Raw genomic sequence first — 27,119 nt, 5'->3', positions numbered from 1 at the left:
TCAACCAACACAAAGTACTTCAAAGAGTGCCCCAAAGTTTCTACTGGAGAGTCAAGACAAAAACGTGTGCCAGCCCCTATGCATAGGTTCATGAGCGGAACCCGCAAGTTGATCACCAAAACATACATCAAGTGGATCATGTGATATCCCATTGTCACCACAGATAAGCACGGCAAGACATACATCAAGTGTTCTCAAATCCTTAAAGACTCAATCCGACAAGATAACTTCAAAGGGAAAACTCAATACATCACAAGAGAGTAGAGGGGGAGAAACATCATAGGATCCAACTATAATAGCAAAACTCGCGATACATCAAGATCGTGCCAAATCAAGAACACAAGAGAGAGAGAGAGATCAAACACATAGCTACTGGTACATACCCTCGGCCCTGAGGGTGAACTACTCCCTCCTTGTCATGGAGAGCGTCGGGATGATGAAGATGGCCACCGTGAGGGATCCCCCCCTCCGGCAGGGTGCCAGAACAGGGTCCCGATTGGGTTTTGGTGGCTACAGAGGCTTGCGGCAGCGGAACTCCTAACCTATCTTCCCCGTCGATGTTTTTAGGGTATATGGGATTATATAGGTGAAAGAAGTCGGTCGGGGGGTGCTCGAGGGGCCCAGGAGACAGGGGGCGCGCCTAGTAGGGGGGTGCGCCCCCCACCCTCATGGGTTCCTCGAAGACTCTCTGACGTGAACTCCATGTCTCCTGGGTCATGTTCGTTCCAAAAATAAGTTTCCCGAAGGTTTCATTCCGTTTGGACTCCGTTTGATATTCCTTTTCTTCGAAACACTGAAATAGGCAAGAAAACAGCAATATGGGCTAGGCCTCCGGTTAATAGGCTAGTCCCAAAAGTAATATAAAAGTGTATAATAAAGCCCATAATCATTCAAAACAGATAATAATATAGCATGAATGCTTCATAAATTATAGATACGTTGGAGACGTATCAGCATCCCCAAGCTTAATTCCTGCTCGTTCTCGAGTAGGTAAATAATAAAAGAAAGAATTTATGAAGTGTGAATGCTAGCAGGTGCATAAGTTTGATCAATGATAATTTCAATCACCTTTTCTAGCATGTTTATATGTCATAACAGTAGTTCATCTCATAAAACTTCTCAAGATCAAGTAATAAGCAATTCACATGTTAAAGCATATAGCATAAACTTTCTTGAAAACTAGCAAACTTCATTCTCAGTCATCGAACAATTGCAATCCATCTTATTTTCAGGAAGGGTCTATGTCAGAGCTTTAATTTAGAAAACTCCACATAGTCAACTATCATACAGTCTTCTACAATTGCTAACACTCACGCAATACTTGTGGTTATGGAGTTTTAATCGGACACTGAGAAAGATAGGGGCTTATAGTGTTGCCTCCCAATGTATTCACCTTTGGGTGATGTCAACAATAATAGTTCATGCTAACTTACATCCAATTGGATATATATATCAGGATCTTTCCAGCACGAGGTGCTTGCCAAAGGATAAAATGAAAAAGGGAAAGGTGAAGATCACCTTGACTCTTTCATAAAGTAAAAGACATAAAGTAAAAGATAGGCCCTTCACAGAGGAAAGCAGGGATTTGCAGAGGTGCCAGAGCTCGATTTTAAAATAGAGATAAATAATTTTGAGAGGTATGATCTCATTGTCAACATAACAACCAAGAGTTCCCAATATCTTCCATACTACATACCTTATAGGCGGTTCCCAAACAAAATGGTAAAGATTTTACTCCCCCTCCACCAACAATCACACTCCACAGCCATCCAAAACAATGGGGTGTCGTCCATACCAACAACAGTCCTGGGGGAGTTTTGTTTGCAATTATTTTTTATTTGATTTTGATCTTTTTGATCAAGGGACTGGGCATCCCGGTTACCAGCCATTTTTCTCGTGAATGATGAGCGGAGTCCACTCATCTTGAGAATAACCCACCTAGCATGGAAGATACTGACAGCCCCTAGTCGCTACATGAGCGATTCAGGCATACAAAACATATTATTATTTGAAGGTTTAGTGTTTGGCACATGCAAATTTACTTGGAATGGCAGGTAAATACCGCATATAGGTAGGTATGGTGGACACTCATGGCAAAAACTAGGTTTAAGGATATTGGAAGCACAAGTAGTATCTCTACTTGGTGCATGGAATTTTGGCTAGCATGAAGGGAAAAGGCAAGCTCAACATGTTTGAATGATCCATGACAATATACTTTAACTGAGATGTGAGAAAACATAACCCATTACATTGTCTTCCTTGTTCAACATCAACTCTTTAGCATGTCATACTTAATGAGTGCTCACAATTACAAAAGATTTCCATGATAATATACTTACATGTGAAATCTCTCTTGCTTCAATATTCTTTCATGAATTGTTCAAATGAGCAACACAATGCTTGCTAACCTTAAATAAATTTACTACCTCTACTTCTTAGATGTGAAGTCATTACTCCCCATGGGATAAGCATATGAAACATATATAATTTCAGATTTATGACAGTCAACTCATACAACCATTTAATCATAGGATATAAGTGAAGCACAAGAGTAAATGACAAACTACTCCAAAAAGATATAAGTGAAGATCATTGAGTAGTTAAATAATTATGTAAATAAGTGAAGACTCTCTCTCATTTAAGAATTTAAGATCTTGGTATTTTATTCAAGCATCAAGAAAAACAAACAATATGACATTGCAAGGATAGCACAACTCATGTGAAGAAGCAAAAACTTAGGTTCAACCGATACTAACCGATAATTGTTGAAGAAGAAAGGTGGGATGCCTACCAGGGCATCCCCAAGCTTAGATGCTTGAGACTTCTTGAAATATTATCTTGGGGTGCCTTGGGCATACCCAAGCTTGAACTTTTGTGTCTCCTTAATTCCTCTCATATCATGGTTTCTCTATTTCTCAAAAACTTCATCCACACCAAACTCAACAAGAACTCATGAGATAAGTTAGTATAAAACAATGCAAAAACTTTATCATTTTCTACTGTAACAAATTACTAACATTATTATTAAACATTGCATACTAAATGTCTCTACATATTTAATACTCCTATCTTCAAATAGAATCATTAAACAGGCAAACATATACAAACAATGCAAACATAACAGCAATCTGCCAAAACAGTATAGTATGTAAGGAATGCAAGATTCATCATACTTCCCTAACTCCAAAAATTATAAGAAAAGTACTAAGCTGTATAAGATTTATCAGACCTCATTATGAAAAAAGATTCAACATTATATCACTCTCTGACTTTTCTAGGGAATTTTTGCAACAGCGGTAAACTTTCTGTTTTGAAACAGCAACATGTATACTTGCAAAATAAGCATGGTAAAGGCTGTCCAAGACATTTTTATTGAAAATATAGATACAAAACATCATTCTAAATAAAATCAAGCAAATACTAACAAAATAAAATGACGCTCCAAGCAAAACACATATCATGTGGTAAATAAAAATATAGCTCCAAGTAAAGTTACCGATGAACGAAGACGAAAAAGGGGATGCCTTCCGGGGCATCCCCAAGCTTAGGCTCTTGGTTGTCCTTGGATATTACCTTGGGGTTCCTTTGGCATCCCCAAGCTTAGGCTTTTACCACTTCTTATTCCATAGTCCATCGAATCTTTACCCAAAACTTGAAAAGTTCACAACACGAAACTCAAAACAAAACTCGTAAGCTCCATTAATATAAGAAAATAAATCACCACTTAGGTGCTGTTGTGAACTCATTCTTAATTTATTGGTGTTAAACCTACTGTATTACAACTTCTCTATGGTTCATACCCTTCGATAATACTCAAAGATTCATCAAAATAAGCAAACAACACATAGGAAACAGAATCTGTCAAAAACAGAATAGTCTGTAGTAATATGTACCAAACATATACTTCTGGAACTCCAAAAATTCTGAAATATACTGGTGGACATGAGTAATTTGTCTATTAATCATCTGCAGAAAGAATCAACCTAAAAGCACTCTCCAGTAAACAATGGCAGCTAATCTCGTGAGCGCTAAAGTTTCTGTTTTTTACAGCATGATCATAAAGACTTCACCCAATTCTTCCCAAAGGTTCTACTTGGCACTTTATTGAAAAAAAGCTATAAAACATGATTACTACAGTATCATAATCATGTGGACACACAAAAACAGTAAGGGTAAATATTGGGTTGTCTCCCAACAAGCGCTTTTCTTTAATTCCTTTCTAGCTAGGCATGATGATTTCAATGATGCTCACATAAAAGATAAGAATTGAAACATAAAGAGAGCATCATGAAGAATATGACTAACACATTTAAGTCTAACCCACTTCCTATGCATAGGGATTTTGTGAGCAAACAACTTGTGGGAACAATAATCAACTAGCATAGGAAGGCAAAACAAGCATAACTTTAAAATTTTAAGCACATAGAGAGGAAACTTGATATTATTGCAATTCCTACAAGCATATGTTCCTCCCTCATAATAATTTTCAGTAGCATCATGAATGAATTCAACAATATAACCAGCACCTAAAGCATTCTTTTCATGATCTACAAGCATAGAAAATTTATTACTCTCCACATAAGCAAAATTCTTCTCATTCGGAATGGTGGGAGTATCATAAGAGACTTGAATACTATAAATTGTTTCCACATTAAAAGAGTAATGTTCAGAAAAAGGGTAACCATAATCATGACAAGTTTTATAGATATAATCATCACTACTTTTTATAGCATAAGTTTCATCACAATAATCATCATAAGTAGCAACTTTGTTCTCATCATAATCGATTGAAACCTCTTCCAAGATAGTGGAATCATCACCAAATAAAGTTGACACTCTTCCAAATCCACTTTCATATTCATAACAATAAGATTCAACATCATCCAAAATAATGGGATCATTACTTCCTAAAGTTGACACTCTTCCCAACCCACTTTCATTAATATAATCATCATAGGTAAGAGGCATGCTATCATCATAACAACTTTGCATATCAAAACTTGGGAGACTAAAAATATCATCTTCATTAAACGTAGCTTCCCCAAGTTTGGGACAAACATTAATTTCAGCAAATATATTCTCAAATATGTCATCCTCATCAAACATAGCATCCCCAAGCTTGGGCCTTTTCATATCATACGCATAATCATTCTCATCATTAATAGTATGGATAGCACCAATAGTATAGCAATTATCATCATCACAATGAGTAGTAGGAGCAACATCATTTGGGAGGGATACATTTTTACCTTTGTTGCTCATTATTTTCTTTTTCTTCTTCACATTATGTGTGGGTTCAACCTTCTTTATTGATGGGATTGGTTGAATAGAAAGCTCCTCCTCGTTACTTGATTCATCATAAGAAATAATAGGAGGAGATTGGGAAGTCTCTTCCCTTTCATTAGTATTCTCATCATCTTATATTTGCTTTATTTTCTTTATGTAATTGGCAATATAAGGATTTTCAATGCAATTCACCGCACAATACAAATAAATCTTCTCTAGATCAAAATCAAGGAATCTATCAAGATTAAATTTAGGAATACCCTCAATTATACGTTTCATTTCTTCATACCCCAAAAGAAGACTAAGCTCTTTATGATGCTCTAGGGTAATCAAATTATCACAATTTTTGGATACGATTTGGTCATGAAACAATTTGCATTGGAGATTTAAATGACCACGTTCATTGCAAGGTCACAAGGAGCGCGAAAAATATTGAATTTTTCAGCACAAACATCAAGACTTTCTTGCAACAATTTAGTTTCTAAATGCTTATGCCTCTTGAAATATCTATTTTCCCTATTTGGTGTGTACTTGCAAACTCGATGTATTCCACAAAAATCGACATGTTTATAAGAGACATTTTCATCATAACTAGTGCAATCATCATTAGTACTATGGATATTCAAAGAGTTCATACTAACAAAATTGCAATCATGCTCATCATTCAAAGATTTAGTGCAAAACATTTTATAGATTTCTTATTCTAGCACTTGAGCACAATTTTCCTTACCATCATTCTCATGAAATATATTAAAAGGATGAAGCGTATGAGACAAACTCAATTCCATTTTTTTGTAGTTTTCTTTTATAAACTAAACTAATGATAAAACAAGAAACAAAAAGATTCGATTGCAAGATCTAAAGATATACCTTCAAGCACTAACCTCCCCGGCAACGGCGCCAGAAAAGAGCTTGATGTCTACTACACAACCTTCTTCTTGTAGACGTTGTTGGGCCTCCAAGTGCAGAGGTTTGTAGGACAGTAGCAAATTTCCCTCAAGTGGATGACCTAAGGTTTATCAATCCGTGGGAGGCGTAGGATGAAGATGGTCTCTCTCAAGCAACCCTGCAACCAAATAACAAAGAGTCTCTTGTGTCCCAAACACACCCAATACAATGGTAAATTGTATAGGTGCACTAGTTCGGCAAAGAGATGGTGATACAAGTGCAATATGGTTGGTAGATAAAGGTATTTGTAATCTGAAATTATAAAAACAGCAAGGTAACTAATGATAAAAGTGAGCGTAAACGGTATTGCAATGGTAGGAAACAAGGCCTAAGGTTCATACTTTCACTAGTGCAAGTTCTCTCAACAATAATAACATACTTGGATCACATAACAATCCCTCAACATGTAACAAAGAGTCACTCCAAAGCCACTAATAGCAGAGAACAAACGAAGAGATCATGGAAGGGTACGAAACCACCTAAAAGATATCCTCTCTGTTCTATCTATTCAAGAGTGCGTAGTAAAATAACATGAAGCTATTCTTTCCGTCAATCTATCATAGAGTTCATACTTGAATAACACCTTAAGACACAAATCAACCAAAACCCTAATGTCACCTAGATACTCCATTGTCACCTCAAGTATCCGTGGGCATGATTATACGATATGCATCACACAATCTCAGATTCATCTATTCAACCAACACAAAGTACTTCAAAGAGTGCCCCGAAGTTTCTACCCGAGATTCAAGACGAAAACGTGTGCCAACCCCTATGCATAGGTTCATGGGCGGAACCCGCAAGTTGATCACCAAAACATACATCAAGTGGATCACGTGATATCCCATTGTCACCACAGATAAGCACGACAAGACATACATCAAGTGTTCTCAAATCCATAAAGACTCAATCCGACAAGATAACTTCAAAGGGAAAACTCAATTCATCACAAGAGAGTAGAGGGGGGAGAAACATCATAGGATCCAACTATAATAGCAAAGCTCACGATACATCAAGATCATGCCAAATCAAGAACACGAGAGAGAGAGAGAGAGAGATCAAACGCATAGCTACTGGTACATACCCTCAGCCCCGAGGGTGAACTACTCCCTCCTCGTCATGGAGAGCGCCGGGATGATGAAGATGGCCGCCGGTGAGGGATCCCCCCCTCCGGCAGGGTGCCGGAACAGGGTCCCGATTGGGTTTTGGTGGCTACAGAGGCTTGCGGCGGCGGAACTCCTGATCTATCTTCCCCCTCGATGTTTTTAGGGTATATGGGATTATATAGGTGAAAGAAGTCGGTTGGGGGGTGCTCAAGGGGACCAGAAACAGGGGCGTGCCCAATTGGGGGGCGTGCTGAAGAAAGAGTTTGGCACTGCTGCTTCAACAAAGCCAGGCATGAACAGAAAGGCTCCAGCAAAAAGAGTTCCTATGTCAAAGTCCAGAGCCTCCACTCAAGAAACTTTGGGATCTGAACCCAAAGAGGCTGCTGCGGAAGGGAAGAAGTGGAAAGAGAGGGTCAAGAAGACCACTGCCAGGATCATTGGCAAACCCTCCATGATGAGAGATTCTAATAATGACGAGGAAGAGGATGTTGCTCCAGCACCTAAGGCAGAAAAGCTAATGGGAGATGCTATTAAGTCGGGGGCTGCTGCTAAGCCCAAATTTGCTCCCAAAGCTGCTGCTATAGCCACCAAGACTGCACCCAAGAGGAGTACAAGAAATATTCCTGCTGAGGAGAAGAACAAGGCCCCAGTGCCTGAAGTGGAAGAAGAAGAAGCTGAAGCCCAAGTGCTTAGGAAGCTCAATCCAAAGATTCCAGACCACAATGATACACATCCTGTAGCAGAGGACATGAGGATCAGGAAGGATGCAGGTCTAAGACTTTGGAGGAAGAATGATCCATATGCTATAAGGAGGAGAACTCATGTGGATTACAGGTTCCACACTAAGGAATAGCAAGATTTCTATGAGACAATTCTGCTTGACAAGAAGCCCATAGTGTGTGACATGAGATGGGTTGACTGTACATATATTAGAGAAAATGAAGATCACTTCCCAGGAGTGTATGACAGTTTCAAGGCTTGTGAAGTGGACAAGTTTGTCGGCCAGAAGCTCACTCAGTGGAATGATGAGCTGATCATGCAATTCTACTCCACTGGTCATTTCTATCTAGATGGTAGAATTGTATGGATATCAGAGGGTACAAGGTACCAGTCTACAGTTGATGAATGTGTTAAATTGATCAATGCCCCAGCAGCTCATGAGGATGACTTGGATGTATATGCCAAGAAGAAGAAAGACAACAACTCTATGGCCAGCATGTACAAGGAAATTCCTAATGCTGATCTAGAAATTCACATGTTTTGTTCAGTGAAGCACTTGTTGTCAGGACTACCTACAATCAATACCATTCTGGGGCACACTCTTTTGCCAAAATATGGAGATCACAGAATGATAAGAGGACATTCTATCAACTTGTTGCACATATTTGATGTCCCTCAAAAGTTCAAGGTGATGAGTTTGATTGTTGAAACAATCAAGAGGACAGTTGCAGATCAGAAGAGGTCTTGTGGGTATGCTCCACAAATTCAAGTGCTCATCAACTCCAAGATGGACACAGGAACTTATTTGTTGGACAAGGAGCATTTACCCCTTAGGCCAGATTTTGAGGATAACATTGTTGTTATGGATGAGGAAGACCCTTCCTCAGTGCAAGCACATGAGAAGAGAGAGCAGGCAAGGGCAGAGAAAGCTGCAAAGATGCCAAGTGCTGAAGAGGCATCTCAGGTGTTCTTGAAGAGTAAGCAAGATGAACTTGGATATCTGGTCCAATCCACCTTGAGGATTGAGAAGGGCTTGGCCACCCTGACTCAAAATCAGGAGAGCTTGGAGAGGATCTTTGAGTAGAAATTCTATGATCTTGATGTCAAAGTAACTGAGATTCAGTCAGTGGTTGAGCAAATTTAGGAGGAAGTGGAGGAGAATAAAGGCATGTATACTACAGATGCTTTCACAAGAGTGCCAAGAAGTCAGAGGTCTGCTGAAGTGCATGTTCCAGATACAAGAGCTACTACATCTGCACCAGCAGCCACAGCTTCAGTGCCACCAGCTCCAGCTACTTCAACAGAAGCTTTCGTCCTTGGAGTCATATCTACACCACCTCATGAAGACCAAGCCTGAGAGATGCATAGCACTATGCATATTTTTAAATTTTTGGTAACTTGTTGCCAAAGGGAGAGAAATATGTATAGATCATAGACTTCGAGAGAGAGAGAGAGAGTGTGTTGTTTTGTCTCTCTTTGCACTTTATTTGCTTGATACTTCAGTGTGTGTTTGCTTGATACATTGTGCCTTTTGTGAGATACTTGGATGATCCTGTGTTTGATCATATGCTACCTTAATGTGTGCTTGAATGATATTATCTCTTATATCCATATATGATCATTCACTTTGCTTGGTGATGAGTGCATGTTTTCAATTGTTATCATTTTGAGCGCTCCACCAAGATGTATGTGACATGGAAGAGTGACCCATAATCCTAACACAGTGTGCATTTGCAGTCCAAATCAAATTTAAATAATGCACAAATTTAGGGGGAGCTCTTGCTTATCACATACTTCTCAAAGCGACGATGTATTTCAATCTTATTATCATTTGTCGAAGCTTTGATTTATATGTTGTCATCAATTACCAAAAAGGGGGAGATTGAAAGTTCAACTATCCCTGGGTGGTTTTGGTAATGATTTACAACATATAGCTCATTGAACTAATGCCATTTCAAGATAAATATTTCAGGAAAGTTCAATGATTGGCATGGCATGGATTAGTATTGTGGACCCCTCAAAATGCTAAGGACAAAAGATTGGCTCAAACTTTAAAGCTCAAGACTCTACATTTTCTATTTTAGTGATCCAAGATTACATTGAGTCTATAGGAAAGTCAATACTATTAAAAGGAGATGAGGCGTTGCGTAGTGGCTTGCTTGCTGAAAATGCTCAGTGATATGCTCCAAAAGCCCTCAGCCACTTTCTCATATCCACATATGTCCCAAGACAAAAGTCAAACTCGGCCCCACCAATTTGATCCATCCAGCGCCACCGAGTTCAGTTGACATAGCCACTACCAGAAACCCTAGTCACTTTGGTCTCACCGATAGGGATCTCGGTATCACCGAGATGGGATTGCAAACTCTCTGTTTCCCTTCATAACGTTTCGGTCAAACCGAGATGAGCGATCGGTCCCACAGATTCTGCAATGCAAACTCCCTGTTTCCTTTTCGTAACGCTTCGGACCCACCGAGTTTGCCTGACCAACTCTCTGGTTAGCTTATTACCAAAGTCGGTCCAACTGAGTTTGTGTAATTGGTCAAACCAAGATTACGTTATGCCCTAACCCTAAGGATATCGGTCCCACTGAGTTGACATGCCGGTCTGTAACACCCCGAGACCGACGCTCCAGAAGACTTCCAGCTATTCCGAGTTTCGCCGTGTGTTTCTTTTGTGCTTGCTCTTTTATTTTCGCATTGCATCATGTCATCATGCCATCATGCCATTTAATTTTTAAAACTCAACTAAATAAATTGCATAGATCTTTTGATCTATTTAAACCGAGGGAACTCACATGGTGATTTCTCTTTATAACATACCCTCCCGATATTTAGGGAGACATTATAAAATATTCCATTGTTTTGGAATCACCCAAGAACCCACTTGCATATTAAATCCCTTGGCCTTTTCTTCTTCAAGTTTTGACTCTCTAACCTTGCCAATAATTCTTTTACCATTTTCCAGAGCTCCACCAAAAATCCGAACATTTTTGGACCTTCCTTTTATCAAGTCCTAGTTCAAACCCATTTGAATTAAATTCAAATGAGTTTGAATTTAAATATTGCAATCATGGCCTTTCTATTTTTCTTGGAACAAGCATATTTTTGCGAGTCCGGGAAAATTAACCCCATGCTCAAATTATTTCTCCAACCCTTTCTTTATCTCCTTTTTATTTCTTTGCTATTTACCTCTTTTGGTAAATAAAAGAGAAGTGGGGGATTAGAGAGAGAGAGGAGCCAGCCCAGCCGGCCTCTTGGGCCTGACCAACCAGACCGGCCCGTTCCAAGGCCCAGCCGCCCCGCTGTAACCCTAGCGAGCCTTCTCTCGATCCTCATCTCCCCTCGTTCCCCTCCACCGCCGCACTCTCACCTGCGCCCGATCCCATCTCCCTCGCTCTCTCCCTCGATGTCGCAACCAGCTAGGGAGAGGAGCTCCCGCGCCTCACGCCCGATCCCCTCTGTTCCTCCTCGCTACGCCGCCATCTCTCCCTCCTGCTGCCCTCGTCCCGTCCCCGCGGCCCCCTCCTCGTCGCCTCCGCGCCACCAGCCAGCCCCGCAGGCCCGCGCCATCGCCTCCTCCGCATCGAGCCAGGGAGTGGTGCTCCCTGCGCCCGGTCCCCTCGTCCCTTGCTGCCTCCTCCGTTGGTCGCGACCACCAGGAGCTCCACCAGGAGCCCGGAGTCCCCCTGCCTCCTCTTCACGAGCGCCCGTGCACGCTAGTCTCCTCTGCTGCCGTGGTGCTCCTTCCCTGCGACTGAAGCCTCGCGCCAAGCTCCCCTGCATCACGTGAGTCGCCGAGCCCCTGCCTCCTCAATCGCTTCATGTCCCCGCCGTCAAGCTCCATGCCACTGCCCCTGCTTCCCTTCGAGCCCTCCTCTGCGTCGCTCGCTCAGGCTACCAGCAGCCTTAGCACGCCAAGATCCCCTTCGTTTTGCCAAGACGTGGCAACCAGGAATGCCCAAGGACGCCTTCGTGGATTTCGCCAAGTCCATCGGATGCCTAATACGACTACAGGACCGTCAACACCAAGTACCCCTTCGGATGCGCCAAGTTCGACTACATGGTCCGCCAAGTACCTCTACCGACGATGCAGAACATCTACGGCCGTGTACCGCTACGCCGAAGACCTAGGACACACCAAGTTCCACTACTGACGCCATGTACGACTACTTCCGACGACGACCCGTGAACGTCTACTTCCACTATGACACGAGTACAACTACTTCCGACGATGACCCGTGAACGACTACTTCCATCGTATCGAACCCGAACCGCTCCGAAAACGCACGCTTTGAAGGTATAACCCCGAGATGACCGCCCGTGTATGAATGTGTGTTGTATGAGATGCTAGTGTTTGCATCGTTCCCGTTTTCTTTGCACGTTCCTAGTTTGCCATGTCGTCGACCCGTGGGAACCCAGTAACCGGGATCACCCCCACCATCTTTGCATGTTGCGCACATCCGCACGCCTCCTTTTGCACCAGTATCTCCGTGAGCTACCGGAACCGATATGTTGTCGTGGCATCATTTTCGGATATGTTGCCGTGGCACCATTTTTGTTTCGCCGCCGTGGCACCCTTTTCGTTCCGCCATGGTGACCAAATGCTTCATAACATGCTCTTGTTAACGTTTTCATAAAATTGCATAAACTTGTATATGTCATCCACATCATGTTAACAACATTTAAATGGTTAAATTGTTGTTGCATTAAATTAATAAATAACACATGGGGATTTTCCGGAATTGTTGTTTGTTATTTCCGGCCTCATTTAAACTTGCCTAATTAGGTGGTTTGCTTATGCCTCACCTCTTGCCAAGTTTAACAACATTTAATAGTGTTGTGTACCTAAACGAGAGTGAACTAAATATTTGAATGTGGTGTTCCATCAATATGCAACTCGTTGCATATTGAGCCCCACTTAACTTGTGGTGTTGTTTGTTGCACTTTGCCATGCCATGCCTCTTTAAACCGGACATGCATCATACTTGTTTGTGCATCATGCCATGTTTATGCTTGTGTGTTTACCATATTGTTTGCTTCTTTCCGGTTTGCTTCGCTCGTTAGCTTCGGTTCCATTCTGGAGTTGTGAGGATTCGTTCGACTACGTCTCTTTGTCTTCTTCATGGACTCGTTCTTCTTCCTATCGGGATTTCAAGCAAGATGACCATTACCCTCGATATCACTTCTATCTTTGCTTGCTAGTTGCTTCGTTCTATCGCTATCCTGCGCTACCTATTACTTGTTTACCATGCCTCCCATATTGCCATGTCAGCGTCTAACCTTTTCATCCTTCCTAGCAAACCATTGCTTGGCTATGTTACCGCTTTGCTCAGCCCCTTTTATAGCATTGTTAGTTGCAGGTGAAGTTGAAGATTGCTCCATGATGGACAGGATTGTGTTGGGATATCACAATATCTCTTATTTAATTAATGCATCTATATACTTGGTAAAGGGTGGAAGACTCGGCCTTATGCTTGGTGTTTTGTTCCACTCTTTCCGCCTTAGTTTCCGTCATATCGGTATTATGTTCCCGGATTTTGCGTTCCTTACACGGTTGGGTGATTTATGGGACCCCCTTGACAGTTCACTTTGAATAAAACTCCTCCAGCAAGGCCCAACCTTGGTTTTACCATTTGCCACCTAACCCTTTTTCCCTTGGGTTCTGCAGACTCAAGGGTCTTCTTTATTTTAACCCCCCCCCCCCGGGCCAGTGCTCCTTCGAGTGTTGGTCCGAACTGAGCTGCCTGCGGGGCCACCTTGGGGAAACTTGAGGGCTGGTTTTACTCGTAGCTAGTCTCATCCGGTGTTGCCCTGAGAACGAGATATGTGCAGCTCCTATCAGGATCTGTCGGCACATCGGGCGGCTTTGCTGGTCTTGTTTTACCATTGTCGAAATGTCTTGCGAACCGGGATTCCGAGGCTGATCGGGTCTTCCCGGGAGAAGGTATATCCTTCGTTGACCATGAGAGCTTGTGATGGGCTAAGTTGGGACACCCCTATAGGGTATATTATCTTTCGAAAGCCGTGCCCACGGTTATGAGGCAGATGGGAATTTGTTAATGTCCGGTTGTAGATAACTTGACACCAGATACGAATTAAAACGCATCAACCGCGTGTGTAGCCGTGATGGTCTCTTTACGGCGGAGTCCGGGAAGTGAACACGGTTTTGGGTTATGTTTGGCGTAAGTAGGAGTTCAGGATCACTTCTTGATCATTGCTAGTTCACGACCATTCCATTTGCTCTCTTCTTGCTCTTATTTGCGTATGTTAGCCACCATATATGCTTAGTCGCTGCTGCAACCTCACCTCATTACCACTTCCTACCCATAAGCTTAAATAGTCTTGATCTCGCGGGTTTTGAGATTGATGAGTCCTCGTGACTCACCAGATACTATCACAATAGTTGCAGGTGCCGACGATACCAGTGCAGATGATGCAACCGAGCTCAGATGGGAGCTCAATGAAGATCTTGGTCGTTGCTATGTTCCGTTTCATGTTGATCAGTAGTGGAGCCCAGTTGGGACGATCGGGGACCTAGCAGTTGGGTTATCTTCTTTTCTTTTGGCTTCATCCGTAGTCGGACTATGTGTGTACTCTAAAGGATGTATGAATTATATGTTCACTGTGTGAAGTGGCGATTGTAAGCCAACTCTTTATCCCATTCTTGTTCATTACATGGGATTGTGTGAAGATGACCATTCTTGCGACAAAACCACAATGCGGTTATGCCTCTAAGTCCTGCTTCGACACGTGGGAGATATAGCCGCATCGTGGGTGTTACACGGTCCCACCGAAATTGCCTAATAGTCACATTATGTACTGAATCGGTCCGACCGAGTTTTGTGATTCGGTCCCACCGAGTTTGGTATATTGTGTGTAACGGTTAGAGTTTGTGTGCAGTCTATATATACCCCTCCACCCTCTCCTCATTCATGGGGAAAAGCCATCAGAACGTGCCTACACTTCCCGCATTCATTTTCTGAGAGAGAGCCACCTACTCATGTGTGGAGACCAAGATATTCCATTCCTACCATATGAATCTTGATCTCTAGCCTTCCCCAAGTTGCTTTCCACTCAAATCAGCTTTCCACCAAATCCAATCCTATGAGAGTGAGTTGAGTGTTGGGGAGACTGTCATTTGAAGCACAAGAGCAAGGAGTTCATCATCAACTCACCATCTATTACCTTTTGGAGAGTGGTGTCTCCTAGATTGATTAGGTGTCACTTGGGAGCCTCCGACAAGATTGTGGAGTTGAACCAAGGAGTTTGTAAGGGTAAGTAGATCGCCTACTTTGTGAAGATCTACCCTAGTGAGGCAAGTCCTTCATGGGTGATGGCCATGGTGGGATAGACAAGGTTCCTTCTTCGTGGACCCTTCGTGGGTGGAGCCGTCCGTGGACTCGCGCAGTCATTACCCTTTGTGGGTTGATGTCTCCATCAATGTGGAAGTACTATAGCATCACCTATAGGAACCACGCCAAAAACATCCGTGTCTCCTATTGCGTTTGCACTCTCCAAACCTATCCCTTTACATTCTTGCAAGTTACATGCTTTACTTTTCGCTGCTCATATACTCTTTGCATGCTTGCTTGAATTGTGTTAAGATTGCTTGACTTGTGCTAAGTTGTTAAAATCTGCCAAGAACTAAAATTGGCAAAAGGTTAAGTTTTTATTTGGTCAAGTAGTCTAATCACCCCCCCCCCCCTCTAGACATACTTTTGATCCTACAACACTGCATCGTCGTTTTGAAGGCTAGTTCAGGGGCTACTGAGGGAGTCCTAGATTAGGGGGTCCTCGGGTGTACGGGCTACTGAATGTGGGCCGGACTGATGGGTCGTGAAGATACAAAGCAGAAGGCTTTCCCCCGTGTCCGGGTAGGACTCCTCTATGCGTGGATAGCAAGATTGGTGTCCGAATATGTAAATTTCCTTCTCCCACAAACCGACTCTGTACAACCCTAGGCCCCTCCGGTGTGTATATAAACCGGAGGGTTTAGTCTATAGTGGCTATCACAATTTAGATAGGATGGACAACTAGGGTTTACCGATTACGTTCTCGAGGTAGATCGAATCTTGTAACCCCTATACCTATCAAAGACAATCAAGCATGACGTAGAGTTTTACCTCCATTAAGAGGGTCTGAACCTGGGTAAACATCGCGTCCCCTTTGTCCTTTGTTACCTTCGATCCTCAGACGCGCAGTTCGGGACCCCCTACCCGAGATCGGCCAGTTTTGACACTCACACATGTGCTGTCATAGAAGTGTTCCATGACATTACCAAAATTATCATCACGGAAGTGTCCACTTCCATGACGATAAATCGTGTGTCATAGAAGTGCTTTTGGCAAGGGTGACCGACACGTTACATCCACCGTAATGGGTCACTGCTAAGCTATCGGGTTCCAATTTGGATCCGACAACCCGTTAATAGCCCGGACAAATGGGGGTTTTCCACGTGTAAAATTCTCAATGGCCAGAGGAACCACGTGTTGGCTCACCGTTGGGACAGATGGCATCCACTCATTGGACCGAAGGCGCCTATGGTATGTCGACACGTGGCACGACCCAACAGAGGCTCATTCCAGTGAAAAGGCTGACCCATTTGACTTGCTCAAAAGGTAGCGGGCCGTCCCACGGAAAGCCCGTTAATGGCCTGTTTGCATATAGCCCATTTACAACCCATTATGGCCTACCGGAATTTGGCCCAGCAGCGTCATCTGGGCCGTCCAATATGATTCCAGCCCATTGTAACTCCCGGCCCATGTATGGCCCATGACGTCTTTCGGCCCATATGAGGCCCTTTGTAACTCTTGGCCCATTAACGCCCCGTGGTGAAACTGGCCCGTAATGAATAGTGTATCGCTTTATACCCATTAACGGCCCATTATTCCATTGGGCCATTTCCAGCCCGTGTTACCTTTCGGCCTTCTCAGGCCAACTCCAGCGCACTACCCCAAACGGACGTCTGTTTTTCCTGGATTCTGTCCATTTGGGTTGGGCAACGGGGTCGTGTCTGGGACTTTCCTTGGATGCAGTGGCCGTGCAACCAACGTGCGGACGCATCCTTTGGCCCCATCCTGTCTGCCTCCATTTTCAAACGCCACCTTTTGAAAATAGCACACCCTAGTTCAGGCCAACGACCCTAGTTCATGCCAGCAACAGAGCCAGCGGTCTATGTCCTCACCGACAACATAGCCAGCGGCCTACATGTCCTTGCCGGCAACAAAGCCGGCCTACAGAATGAAAAGTTTTGTCGCCGGCAACACAACTAGTGGCCGGCAACATAGCCAACCTCCAAAATGAATGTGTGTCTTGCCAGCACATAGCCAGTTGCCGGCACCCAGGCCAGCCTCCAAAAAAGAACGGTCACGACCAATCAGACGGCGTAGTTCAGGCCGTCAGCATCGAATATCTCCTTCTGCCTGGCCTCGAACCAGCTCCTCGTCTTCTCGCTCATCTTGGTCAAGTCCACGCTCATGATCGCAAGGGCCACCTCCTTTGCTTTGGTTGCGGCATTGGTGGCCTCAATGTCGAGCTGCCTCTGCTTGGCCGTGACATTGGCAGCCTCGATGTCGAGCTGCCTTTGCCGATCCGCCTCCTCCATGTCGATCTTCCTCTTCTTGGCCGCCTCCTCCTTCTCAAGCTTCTTCCTTTGAAGCTCTAGGTATAGCTTCATTTTCTCCTCCTTGCTTTGATGCTTTTTCTCGTCCCTCACATCCTTTTGAGACATCATGCCGTGCAAAGTCTCATGCAAGGCCATGGATGACGCATCCACCTTGGAGTTGGTCTTGCCCCTCGGCCTCTTTAACGCCTCACCATCTCCACCTCCAACAAATGCGGCCGCCTTCTTGCCTCTCTTCCTTTGAAGTTCACGATATTGATCTTTGTACTTTGGGCAATTGTTGATGAGCGTCCAACAATGCATTGGAGTGAATGGTTTGTCATTGTGCCGGGCCTTGAATGCTTCCAAAGATTGAAATGCCTAAACCACATGATCAACAACAATTGAACATGCAAACATATACAAGGTCGAAGTCTCATGGCCGTAGCAAAGAAAGAACTAGGATGAGGAGAGCATACCAAGTCCCCAATGCCGAGACCACTCACGGGCCATGCTTCAACGCTCTCAAGTGCGGCACAACACTTGTTGCACTCTTGTTGGATGAACAACCACCTCTTTTGTATCGAGGTGATGCCACGGTTGCTCGTAATTTGGTAGGGCTCAAACATCTGTCTTTTATAGAATGTTTTGTGGACTCTCGTCCAAGAAACAAGGCCCTTTTGTTGCGCGCTGGTTCTCGAATCTTGGCTAATCTCCATCCAACATTGGCAAATCAACTTGTCCTCGTCTTCTGAATATGAATCCGTGCGAATGCTCTTCTTCCTCTTTTGTGTTTCTGCTCTTTGTGTGAGCTCATCAATGAACAATGGCCCGCCCGAAATATCAATATCAATGCCATCTTCTTCATCACCATCACCTTCGCAATAGATGTCATCTTCTTCATGCCACGAGTCACAATGGTCGTAGTCGGCATGGTCGTGGGCCTCTTCATCCGCAACATACTGGGCGCGGCCATCCTGACTTTGGGTCTCGTCGGGATCGTAGGCAACGCCATGCCCACCCTCGTAGATCACTTGCTCCATGAACTGGTTGTAGAAGGGGTCGTCGACCATTGGTGTTGGTGTTGCCATTTCATCGAACAGGACGAGGGGCGACGGCATGGTGCCTGTAAACGGTGGCCGTTCTTGCTTTCTTTGCATCTCCACAGACGGTCGGTTGCCGCTGCCGGACCCTGGTGTGACGTTGAGGTCAATGACGGCCGAGGGGTGCGGGGTGGATGGCGCGATAATGCCAACGTCTGGCGAGCCCGAAAAACGGGTGTGTCCATCATGCCTTGGTGGGGGAAAGCCGTGCGACATAGGTGTGATCCGTGACATCGGTGATGAGCAATGCTGAGGCCTGGTGACCGACGAGCTTGTGCTCGCCGGGCCGACGGCCACACCAGAGAAACCCACCGGATGGCAAAGGCCCAGCATTAGGAGGGTGTGCGCTTTGTTGATGATGGCCTCCTTCTCGTCGACCTCGGCCTTACACCGCGCGACCTCCACCACATCACGCTCGGCGGCGAACTTGGCCGCGGCGGTCTTGCCCTTGACAGTCGCCCTCCAGTTCCTCCTCTTTGCCGACTCTGTGTCCATCTTGGCGAGCTCCTCCGGTGTGCACTCCGACCGTGGCTTCCTTGCACCCTTGGCCGCCTTCTTCACCTTTGCGGGTGGGTCGACGGCCAGGCCGCCGGAATTCGGCGGGGCATCGACATGGACGGGAGAGGGTGGGGGCGGGACATGGGAGGATTTGCGGGGAAATGACGCCAAATGGGGTGCGGGGTTTTTTGCTTTGTGCCACCGATGGACGGGCCATGGGAGGACATGCGCGCTCGTCCCGCCTGTCCGCGTGCTGTCCGTTTCACCCCAAAAGTGGTGCAAAGTTGGGCCGGGGATGGGTCGAAAGCGGACAGAAACCAGGCAAAAGTCCATTTGTGCCCGCGCGCTGGGCCGTCTGGTTTGTCCATTTTTCCCCAAAAGGACGCACCCGGACAGGATGAGATCGCACGCTGGAGTTGGCCTCAGGGCCCACCTACTGTTGGTCTCATTTCCAGCATTCGGTTACTTACGGCCCATTACTAGCCTTTTCTACTTGTGGGCCAAATTCAGCCTGTGGTTACAGTGGGACCGTTTGTGGCCCGTTAATCCCTTGGGTCATTTTCATATCGTCATCAAATATGGCCCATTAACAACGGCCCGTTACGGTCGGCCCATGAACGGATGATTCCATTTCTAGCCCATTTACGGCCCATAATGCAGTCTGTTATTGGCCCATGTTTAGCGAATCAATCATACGGCTCGTAGAAGGCCCATTGATGCTACGGCCCATAGAAGGCTGTCGGATTTCGGGTTCCGCAAATCCTTGAGAGGTTCAAACTCTGGGGTGCATGCGAAGTCTCACTCTCCCCAGCCTGCCTACTCGCCGATCTCACAACCTAGTGTGTCGAGCTCGAAGGAAATGGGACACAACAATTTACCCAGGTTCGGGCCACCTTGTGGTGTAAAACCCTACTCCTGCTTTGTGGTGGATTTGCCTTGAGGGGCCGAGGAAGAACTAGTACACTAGAGAACAACCTCAGGAGGTGTGTTTTTGGGCTTAAGTGAGCTGGTGAGCTGGTGAGGGTGGAATGGTTCCGATCCCCCTCTATTGTGATGGCTAGGTCCTATTTATAGTGGCCTTGGTCCTCTTCCCAAATGGAGGTGGGAAGGGATCCCACAACGGCCAAATTTGAAGGGAGATAACAAGTACATCCTATCCTGACTAAAGTGATCTTCACCTGCAAAAGCCTCTGGTTGTGACGCTGCGGTGGGCTCGACAATGACCTCCGTCCTGCCGTCCTGGCGGTCTTAGTCTTGTTGCACGAGAATGGAAACCTTTGGTTGCTTCCTCGGGACTCTGCACCTGCTGCTTGCCTCCTTTGCACCAAAGAAGAAACTGGTACACTATGCCCGCTGGCGCCCGCCTGGCATCGATCGTCATGGATCACGCCACCTGAACCTCGTGAGGTGAGCCTTGCATAGAAATCTCCACTCCTCAGGAGCCAGCCTGAGGAGGCTGATCCCCTTGGAGGTCTTTGTGTCATCCACCTCGTGAGGCTTGGTCCCTCGCGAGGGTCTTGGGTTGTCGATGTTGAAAGTGGGCCATACCAGGTCATTGATGGAGCCACGCCGTGGGCCGCAGGCAGGCAAGTTTGGGTACCCCTATATCCAGAACACCGACAGTAGCCCTCGGGCCCAAGGCATGCTCGGACTTGGCTTCTAGGTCAAGCCAAAGGGCAAGTCTGGAGCACCATGGGCCCCAACCGCATGCGGCCTTGGGCAATGTGTGGCGATTGATGGGACGTGGCGTCTTCGCTTCCCCATGCTGCCTCGGCAACTGCTCGACTTGACGAGTCAATGTTGCATGAAGAGAAAATATCATTGCGCGGGATCATGGAGGCTGGCGGTTGGCCTCCCGCTGGTTATAAATGAGGGGGGAGGGGCGGAGCCATCCTCGCTCATCTCTATCTTCATCTTCTTGCTACATGTTCCTTCTTCTTATCCACATTGCCATAGCATTCATGGCGCTAATCAGGAGATTCTCTGCAGCGGAGAAGGGAGAAGCCCCTCGGGAGGAGCCAGAATCGTTCCCACCGAAGAAAAGGTTTTTCCGCCCTCGCGTCACCGGCGCGGGGCAGGAGATGACCCAGCCTTGGCACGAATAGCCTCCGCCCGGCTTCCCGCTTCCCTTATACGCCTGCGCGCAGGACGACAATGCCCACCGCCGAGCAATTCGGGGCAGCAGCGGGCGAGCCGAAGTTGAGATCCAGTAGGGCCGCGAACCCATAACGAGGGTAGCTCGCGTGAGTTCGTGGTGTGGGTAGCGTTGCCGCCTCACTCGTGGATCCAGTTCCCGAGGTTCTTCATCGACGAGATGCTGCCGAGGGGGGCGCTCGAGCTGTGGCTGCAGCACGCCCGATGCTGCAGCCTGGCCATCGGAGCTGAGGTCAAGGTAGTGCCTCCCGGAGATATCTTCATGACCCGTGTATGGGGCGAGGTCGCCCGCGCCTGTCACACTGAAGGGGCTCTCACCATCCACTTCTAGTATCACAGCGCCTCCACATTGCTCTTCAAGGTCTTCAACGAGTAGGGCCGGCGGCTAGAGTGCTGCCCTGGAGGAAGCAACCCGCGGGGCGCGGTCACGAGCTCCGAGCCCGCCTCCGATTCCGCGGGTGTCCCCTCCAGCAGCAGCCATGACTCCTAGGAATCCAGCAACTCTCCCGAGCCCAGTGATTCTCCGGAGTCCAGCGATGGTAGCTACATGCCGCCGAGCTCTTGCCGCACTCGGAGCACAGCGGCGGCATCTGCCTGGCGTCGCCTGTGATGCCCTTTGGCCCAGTCCTCCGAAGTCATCCTCCTTTTGTTTCCCTATGCAGAATTATGACAAGCCCCGTGGGGGTATGTAAAAACCATGATGCTTTTGTTCCAACGTTATTCTTCCTAGCAGTGTGTTGAAATCACGTATCCCGCTCTGGCACGGTTCCCCTTTCCGTTCTTGAGGTAGCTCAGCACTCTACACCGATAGGACCCACCCCCCAGGCAGGCTTTAGCCATCGCTGGTATGCCATGTCGCAATGTCGTGGTCAAGGCCAGGAGGTGAGCGGCCCGAGGTCCGGTGAGAACTCCTAAGGCGCGATGCTCACGAGGTCCCCTTTGGCGTGCAAGCTGCTGCCTAAGGGCCGGAAAGGAGAGTGACATTGCGCGAGCGGATCTGGGAAGGTCGTGAGATTGAGTCGTGAGGTCCATGCTGACATGTGAGTGGTTATCTTTAGAGAGCTTGCGGTGATTACCCTGTGTGGTACCCATTCGTGCCTTAGTGGTGGTGCCTCTAGGTAGGGCTCACGACGGCCATTCCCTTTTCTCGCTTGTCTAGGTGCTCTATGTCCTCGGGTCCCGGCCCTCGAGCGAGGCTCAGCCACCGCTGGTATGCCAGGTCATGATGCCGTGGTCAAGGCCTAGGGGTGAGTGTTGGAGACCCAGTAGGAGCTCCTGAGGCACGATGCTCAGCAGCCCCCCCCCCCTTTAACATGCAAGCGACTCGCGTGAGAAGGGGGTGGCGGTCGGGCACGCCCATAGCTAGGCTTCAGATATACCCAGGAGTTAGCCTCTGGAGGAGAATACGACCCCGAACGGCGCTTGCTGCTTATCCATTAATCTTTCTGCAAGAAGATGAAGGCACCGAGGACCTGGCGAGGTGGCGTACATGAGGTGGGACATGATCCAGAGCTCGGTCTCTCAGATTTGTCAACGTTGCTGGGACGGACCTGAGCACAAGCGTCGTGCCAGCATGTGTAGCCCCTGTTGCGGGATGAGCAAAGGGCGAATCAGCAATGCAGAGAGGCCGCGAAGTGTATAAGACTCGAAGCAAGCGGGTGATAATCATAAAGCAACTCATGGGAGATGGTTAGCCAGCTCTGATAAATGACATGTCGCAGGGACGGACCCACATGACTTGGGGATAGTGCAACCCGAGAGGCGCCCCCAACTGAATGAACTAAAAGATGTCACATCGCCCGTTGCTGAGGAGGTGTTGGAGTAGCCGAAGGCGTGCGCTGCAGAAGTCGCTCCTCATGAGCCGCCCTGGGCCTGAACCTCGGGAGGCTCTGGAGGCCCGGGGGCTCACGAGGATACATTGCCATCTCCGCCTGGATCGCCTGGCGCTTGGCCTCCTGAGCTGCCAGGATGCCATGCATGTGACGCTAGGATGTAGCAGCTGCGTTCAGCAAACCAAAGGGCATGCGGACGTAGCTGTGAGGGGGGGCCCTCGCATCGGCCAACATGGGACGGCCAGAAGAGCTCCTGAGACATGGCCCAATTGAGCCCTAGGATGTCGACGCAGACGCACAGCTCCTCGTCCTCGCCTGGGCGAGGAGCCGCGCCTGGCGGTGGGTGACAATCGCCCCGCATGACTCTTGCCTCCTGAATCTCCTTGGTTGCCTTGTCGACGAACTCCTGAGCATCAAGCGCCTCGCGCCCAGCGCTCTCTCCATGGAAGAGTTCACTGAAGCATGCCTCCACATAGTGCCCAAGAGTCTCCCTCGTGACGTTAGCTAGGTCAAAGGCCCTCCATAGGAGAGCCCCCGGGCCCAGCCTGAGAGGGGTGCCAGGCGCACCTTCCTATGTGAGAGGGGAAGGTGCGCTGTCCACAGACGCCAGACTGGAGGTGGCCCCACCGGACGCCCCATCCTCCTGAGGTGCCTGGCAGAGCAGTTGCTTCTTCTTCTTGGGAACGGCCTCTGGAGGGACGATGGCGCCCTCGTCGCCAGGGTTCTCGACCGCTGCAGCCTGGTAGGCGCGCTCGAGGGAGCACACCGCGTCCTTTTCTTCACAAGCGACCGTGATGAGGCCACAGTTCCCTAGCATCTTGAGGACATTGTAGCCGTGGTGCATTGCCGCCATGAACTTGGCAAGAGCTAGGTACCCGAGGATGGCATTGTATGGTAGGCGAATGTCGGCGACGTCGGTGTCGATGAGCTTGATGTTGTAATTGCCGCGCTTGCTGAAGGTGACAGGGACACGGAACTGCCCGATCGGATGCGTGGAGCCGTCGGTCACTCCTGAGAATGGCTTGGTGGTTGAAGCTGGTGATACGGCACTGGGATCCTGTTGAACATCTGGACAGAGAGGACATTGAGCCCTACACCACCATCGACGAGCGTCTTGGTGACAAGCACGTTGCTGATGATGGGCGAGTAGAGCATTGAGAGTGCGCCAGCCATGGCCGCGCACTTGAATTGGTCGGAGGAGTCGAAGGTGATGGCGTACTTGGACTACCTGAGCGGGTGCCTTGCCTCGAGCTTTGGAAGGGCGACGTTCACCTCACACATGAACTGCTTGAAGATGCGATGAGAGGCTGGGGCCTGGGAGGCGCCCAGGATGTAGGCGATGGCGCGAGGCACTTGGAAGCCCCTAGCCCCCTCGTCCTGATGGTGGTCTTCGTTCGTCCTTGGCAACGGCAGCAGTGGAGGAAGAATAGCGTTGTCCTGAGGCCGATCCTCGCGAGGCTAATCCCTCCAGGCGCCCTCGTGAGGCTAGCCCTGCCAGCGGTCCTCGCGAGGCTGGTCGTGCCACTCCTGACGATGGTCACGGCCATCTCAGCGTCCTCCACCTCGGCCTCCTCCGCAACCGTAGCCTCGATTGTTGCACTCGGGGTGACGACCGAGGCGCCCGTCGTGGATGGCCCTGAGCTCCTGGTAGTCGTTGATGTTGTGGATGTGCACGTTGTGGAAGACGCAGAACTGGCGGCTGCCCTTGGATGACTTTGGGTGATCATAGTCGCGCTTCATCTCTGGCTCGGCTGCGAGCACGGCCGGTCCCTTGCGCTTCACGTCCTTAGCCTTGGACTTCTTATCTTCTGGGTCTGTGTCGGGGAGCTCGAGGAGGGAGAGGCGTCCCTCCTCAGCTCTCGCGCAGTTGGTTGCCATGTTGAACATCTCCAGGGACATGCATAGGTCTTCGTGTATGGTGAGCTCTTCCTTCATCTTGACGTTGCGGACGCCGTCGGTGAACGCCGAGATGATGGCTTTGTCCGACACCTTGGGAATCTTGAGGCGAACACTATTGAAGCACTGGATGTACTTCTGTAGGGTCCCTCCTAGCTGCTGCTTGATGCGCCGTAGGTTACCCACGGTCGGCGGGCGGTCGCAGGTGCCCTGAAAGTTGGCGATGAAACGTTCCCACATCTCATCCCAGGAAGAGATCGATTCTGCGGGGAGGTTCAGGAGCCAGGAGCATGTGATGTCCCTGTGGGCCATGGGGAACCAGTTCGCCATGACCTTCTCGTCACCGCTGGCCGCCTCAATGCTCAGCTCGTAGAGCTGCAGGAACTTAGCGGGGTCGGCGGTGCCATCGTAGTGTGGAGGCAGGTTGGGCTTGAACTTCCCTGGCCTGACGATGCTGCGCAACTCCAGAGTGAACGCGTGGCACCCCGTTGTGGTCACGAGAGCCCGCCGTAGCACCCCGTTGTGGCCTTGAGACATTCAAATCTCTATTTTTGTACATATCAACTAAAATTAAGCACCCTAGTTTACAGAAACGCTTAAACATTAACAATGGGGCTAGTTGATGAAACATACTTTAACAAAGAGAAGAACTTTCTTTATCTACATTGGAAATGAAATGATAGAGATGACACTCGCTCTATTTTAATTGTATTATTACTTCATTTTATCAGTGACACTAGGGTCGAGCAGGTGGCAAACGAGGTGTGTCATGCGTCGCAAGGATGGAGGTCGGGGGTGCTTAGACTGGGATGCTGAAGCTGGCTCTTTCAGTCACCAACATGGATGATTCAATTCATGGGGCCTTTTGGTGCAGTTTACCTAAAATGAAGCAATGTCCCGTGAGCTAGCAGCTTCTTCTTCAAAAAAAATTTAAGGAAAGGGCTCCAGCCCCGGTTCCATTTCCATCAGAAAACGAAACCCACAGAGCTTCTTCTTCATTAGTTGCAATAAAATTGAGCAACATCAAGGTTGGTTGTGAAGCTCCTGGAATGCTCAACTATAATTTGGATATCACTAGTGCAGTTCAACTAAGATCAAGCGTGAAATGTATATCTCTGTTTGCACAAAAAAGGTGGAAAGGAGGGTGACTAACAAGTAACAAGTGATGAAACATGCATCAAATGAAAAGAAGCATGTTCCTTATCTGAATGGAAATCCTACAAGGACAGTAGCAATTTCTAAAGCAGTGGCATTGCTAGATATTAGTGCGGGCATCAGGAATAACTATGACAACTGTTAAATATGACATTACTTTAGGCACGGGAGAGTAGCCGGACCAAGACAGTTGCATTTCTAACGAAAAGAACCAACTTATCTTTATGGGAAATTTTAGCAGGACATGTAAAGAAGTGCCATTGATTCATATTACTGGAGGCATTACATTGAAAACAACATTGGTTTAACGTGTCCTTACTTTTAACAGTGCGACTGCTACATTTTACCAGTGGCATTACATAAGAGTGGCTCAAGGCAACAAACATCAGAACAGGATATCTGGGTTGGTCCCATTTTTGTTCGGTATAGCCACCTTATACTGTGTGAGGCTAGCAAATCTAGTGTTGGACTTACTCTGTTGACTTGTCCCCCAATCCCCACTTTCTTTCCTTTTTCAACCAATAGATCGGATTTATATTGAGTTTGTATTGCGTTTCCCTTTATTTCCCTATTAGACCTAGAGACCAGTCCTAGATTCACGTAACAAATCCTCTTTCGACCAAGTCCTAGATTCAGGTAACAAATCCTCCCCCACCCCCACCCCCTTTCTTCCTTGTTTGAACCAAGTAGTACTAGATTCGAGTGCATGAACTAGTTTTACCTCTTAAACATAAAAAAATTAGGTGGTTTTCGAACAGCCGATCAATTCTATCTATGAGGGGGCCTGAGAAATAGTAAAAGTTACAAATGCAGCGACG

The 27,119-nt window shown here is 47.3% G+C and overlaps 1 protein-coding gene across 1 annotated transcript; it reads right to left on the bottom strand.

The window, feature by feature from the left end:
- Positions 1-17,438: 17,438 nt before the first annotated feature.
- Positions 17,439-19,632, bottom strand: LOC123139089 (uncharacterized). Its single transcript, XM_044558897.1, has 4 exons — positions 19,413-19,632; positions 19,145-19,326; positions 18,429-18,709; positions 17,439-18,045 (listed from the first exon to the last, which is right to left on the bottom strand). The coding sequence occupies exons 1-4, from the start codon at positions 19,630-19,632 to the stop codon at positions 17,439-17,441; spliced, it is 1,290 nt and encodes a 429-aa protein (XP_044414832.1).
- Positions 19,633-27,119: the final 7,487 nt, after the last annotated feature.

The sequence above is a fragment of the Triticum aestivum genome, chromosome 6B (assembly GCF_018294505.1).
Source record: "Triticum aestivum cultivar Chinese Spring chromosome 6B, IWGSC CS RefSeq v2.1, whole genome shotgun sequence".
In the NCBI taxonomy this organism is placed as follows: Eukaryota; Viridiplantae; Streptophyta; class Magnoliopsida; order Poales; family Poaceae; genus Triticum; species Triticum aestivum.
The sequence above is the reverse complement of the archived record's forward strand: the minus strand, read 5'-3'. Positions and strand labels throughout refer to the sequence as shown.

Bases quoted from the DNA above. Each gene is read 5' to 3' on its own strand.
- LOC123139089 (XM_044558897.1), bottom strand. From the start codon at position 19,632: ATGGACAAACCAGACGGCCCAGCGCGCGGGCACAAATGGACTTTTGCC. The intron at 19,327-19,412 runs CTCCCATGTCCC...CACCCGCAAAGG, and splicing joins GCGTCATTTCCCCGCAAATC to TGAAGAAGGCGGCCAAGGGT. The intron at 18,710-19,144 runs GTCGACGAGAAG...TTCTACAACCAG, and splicing joins TCGCGCGGTGTAAGGCCGAG to TTCATGGAGCAAGTGATCTA.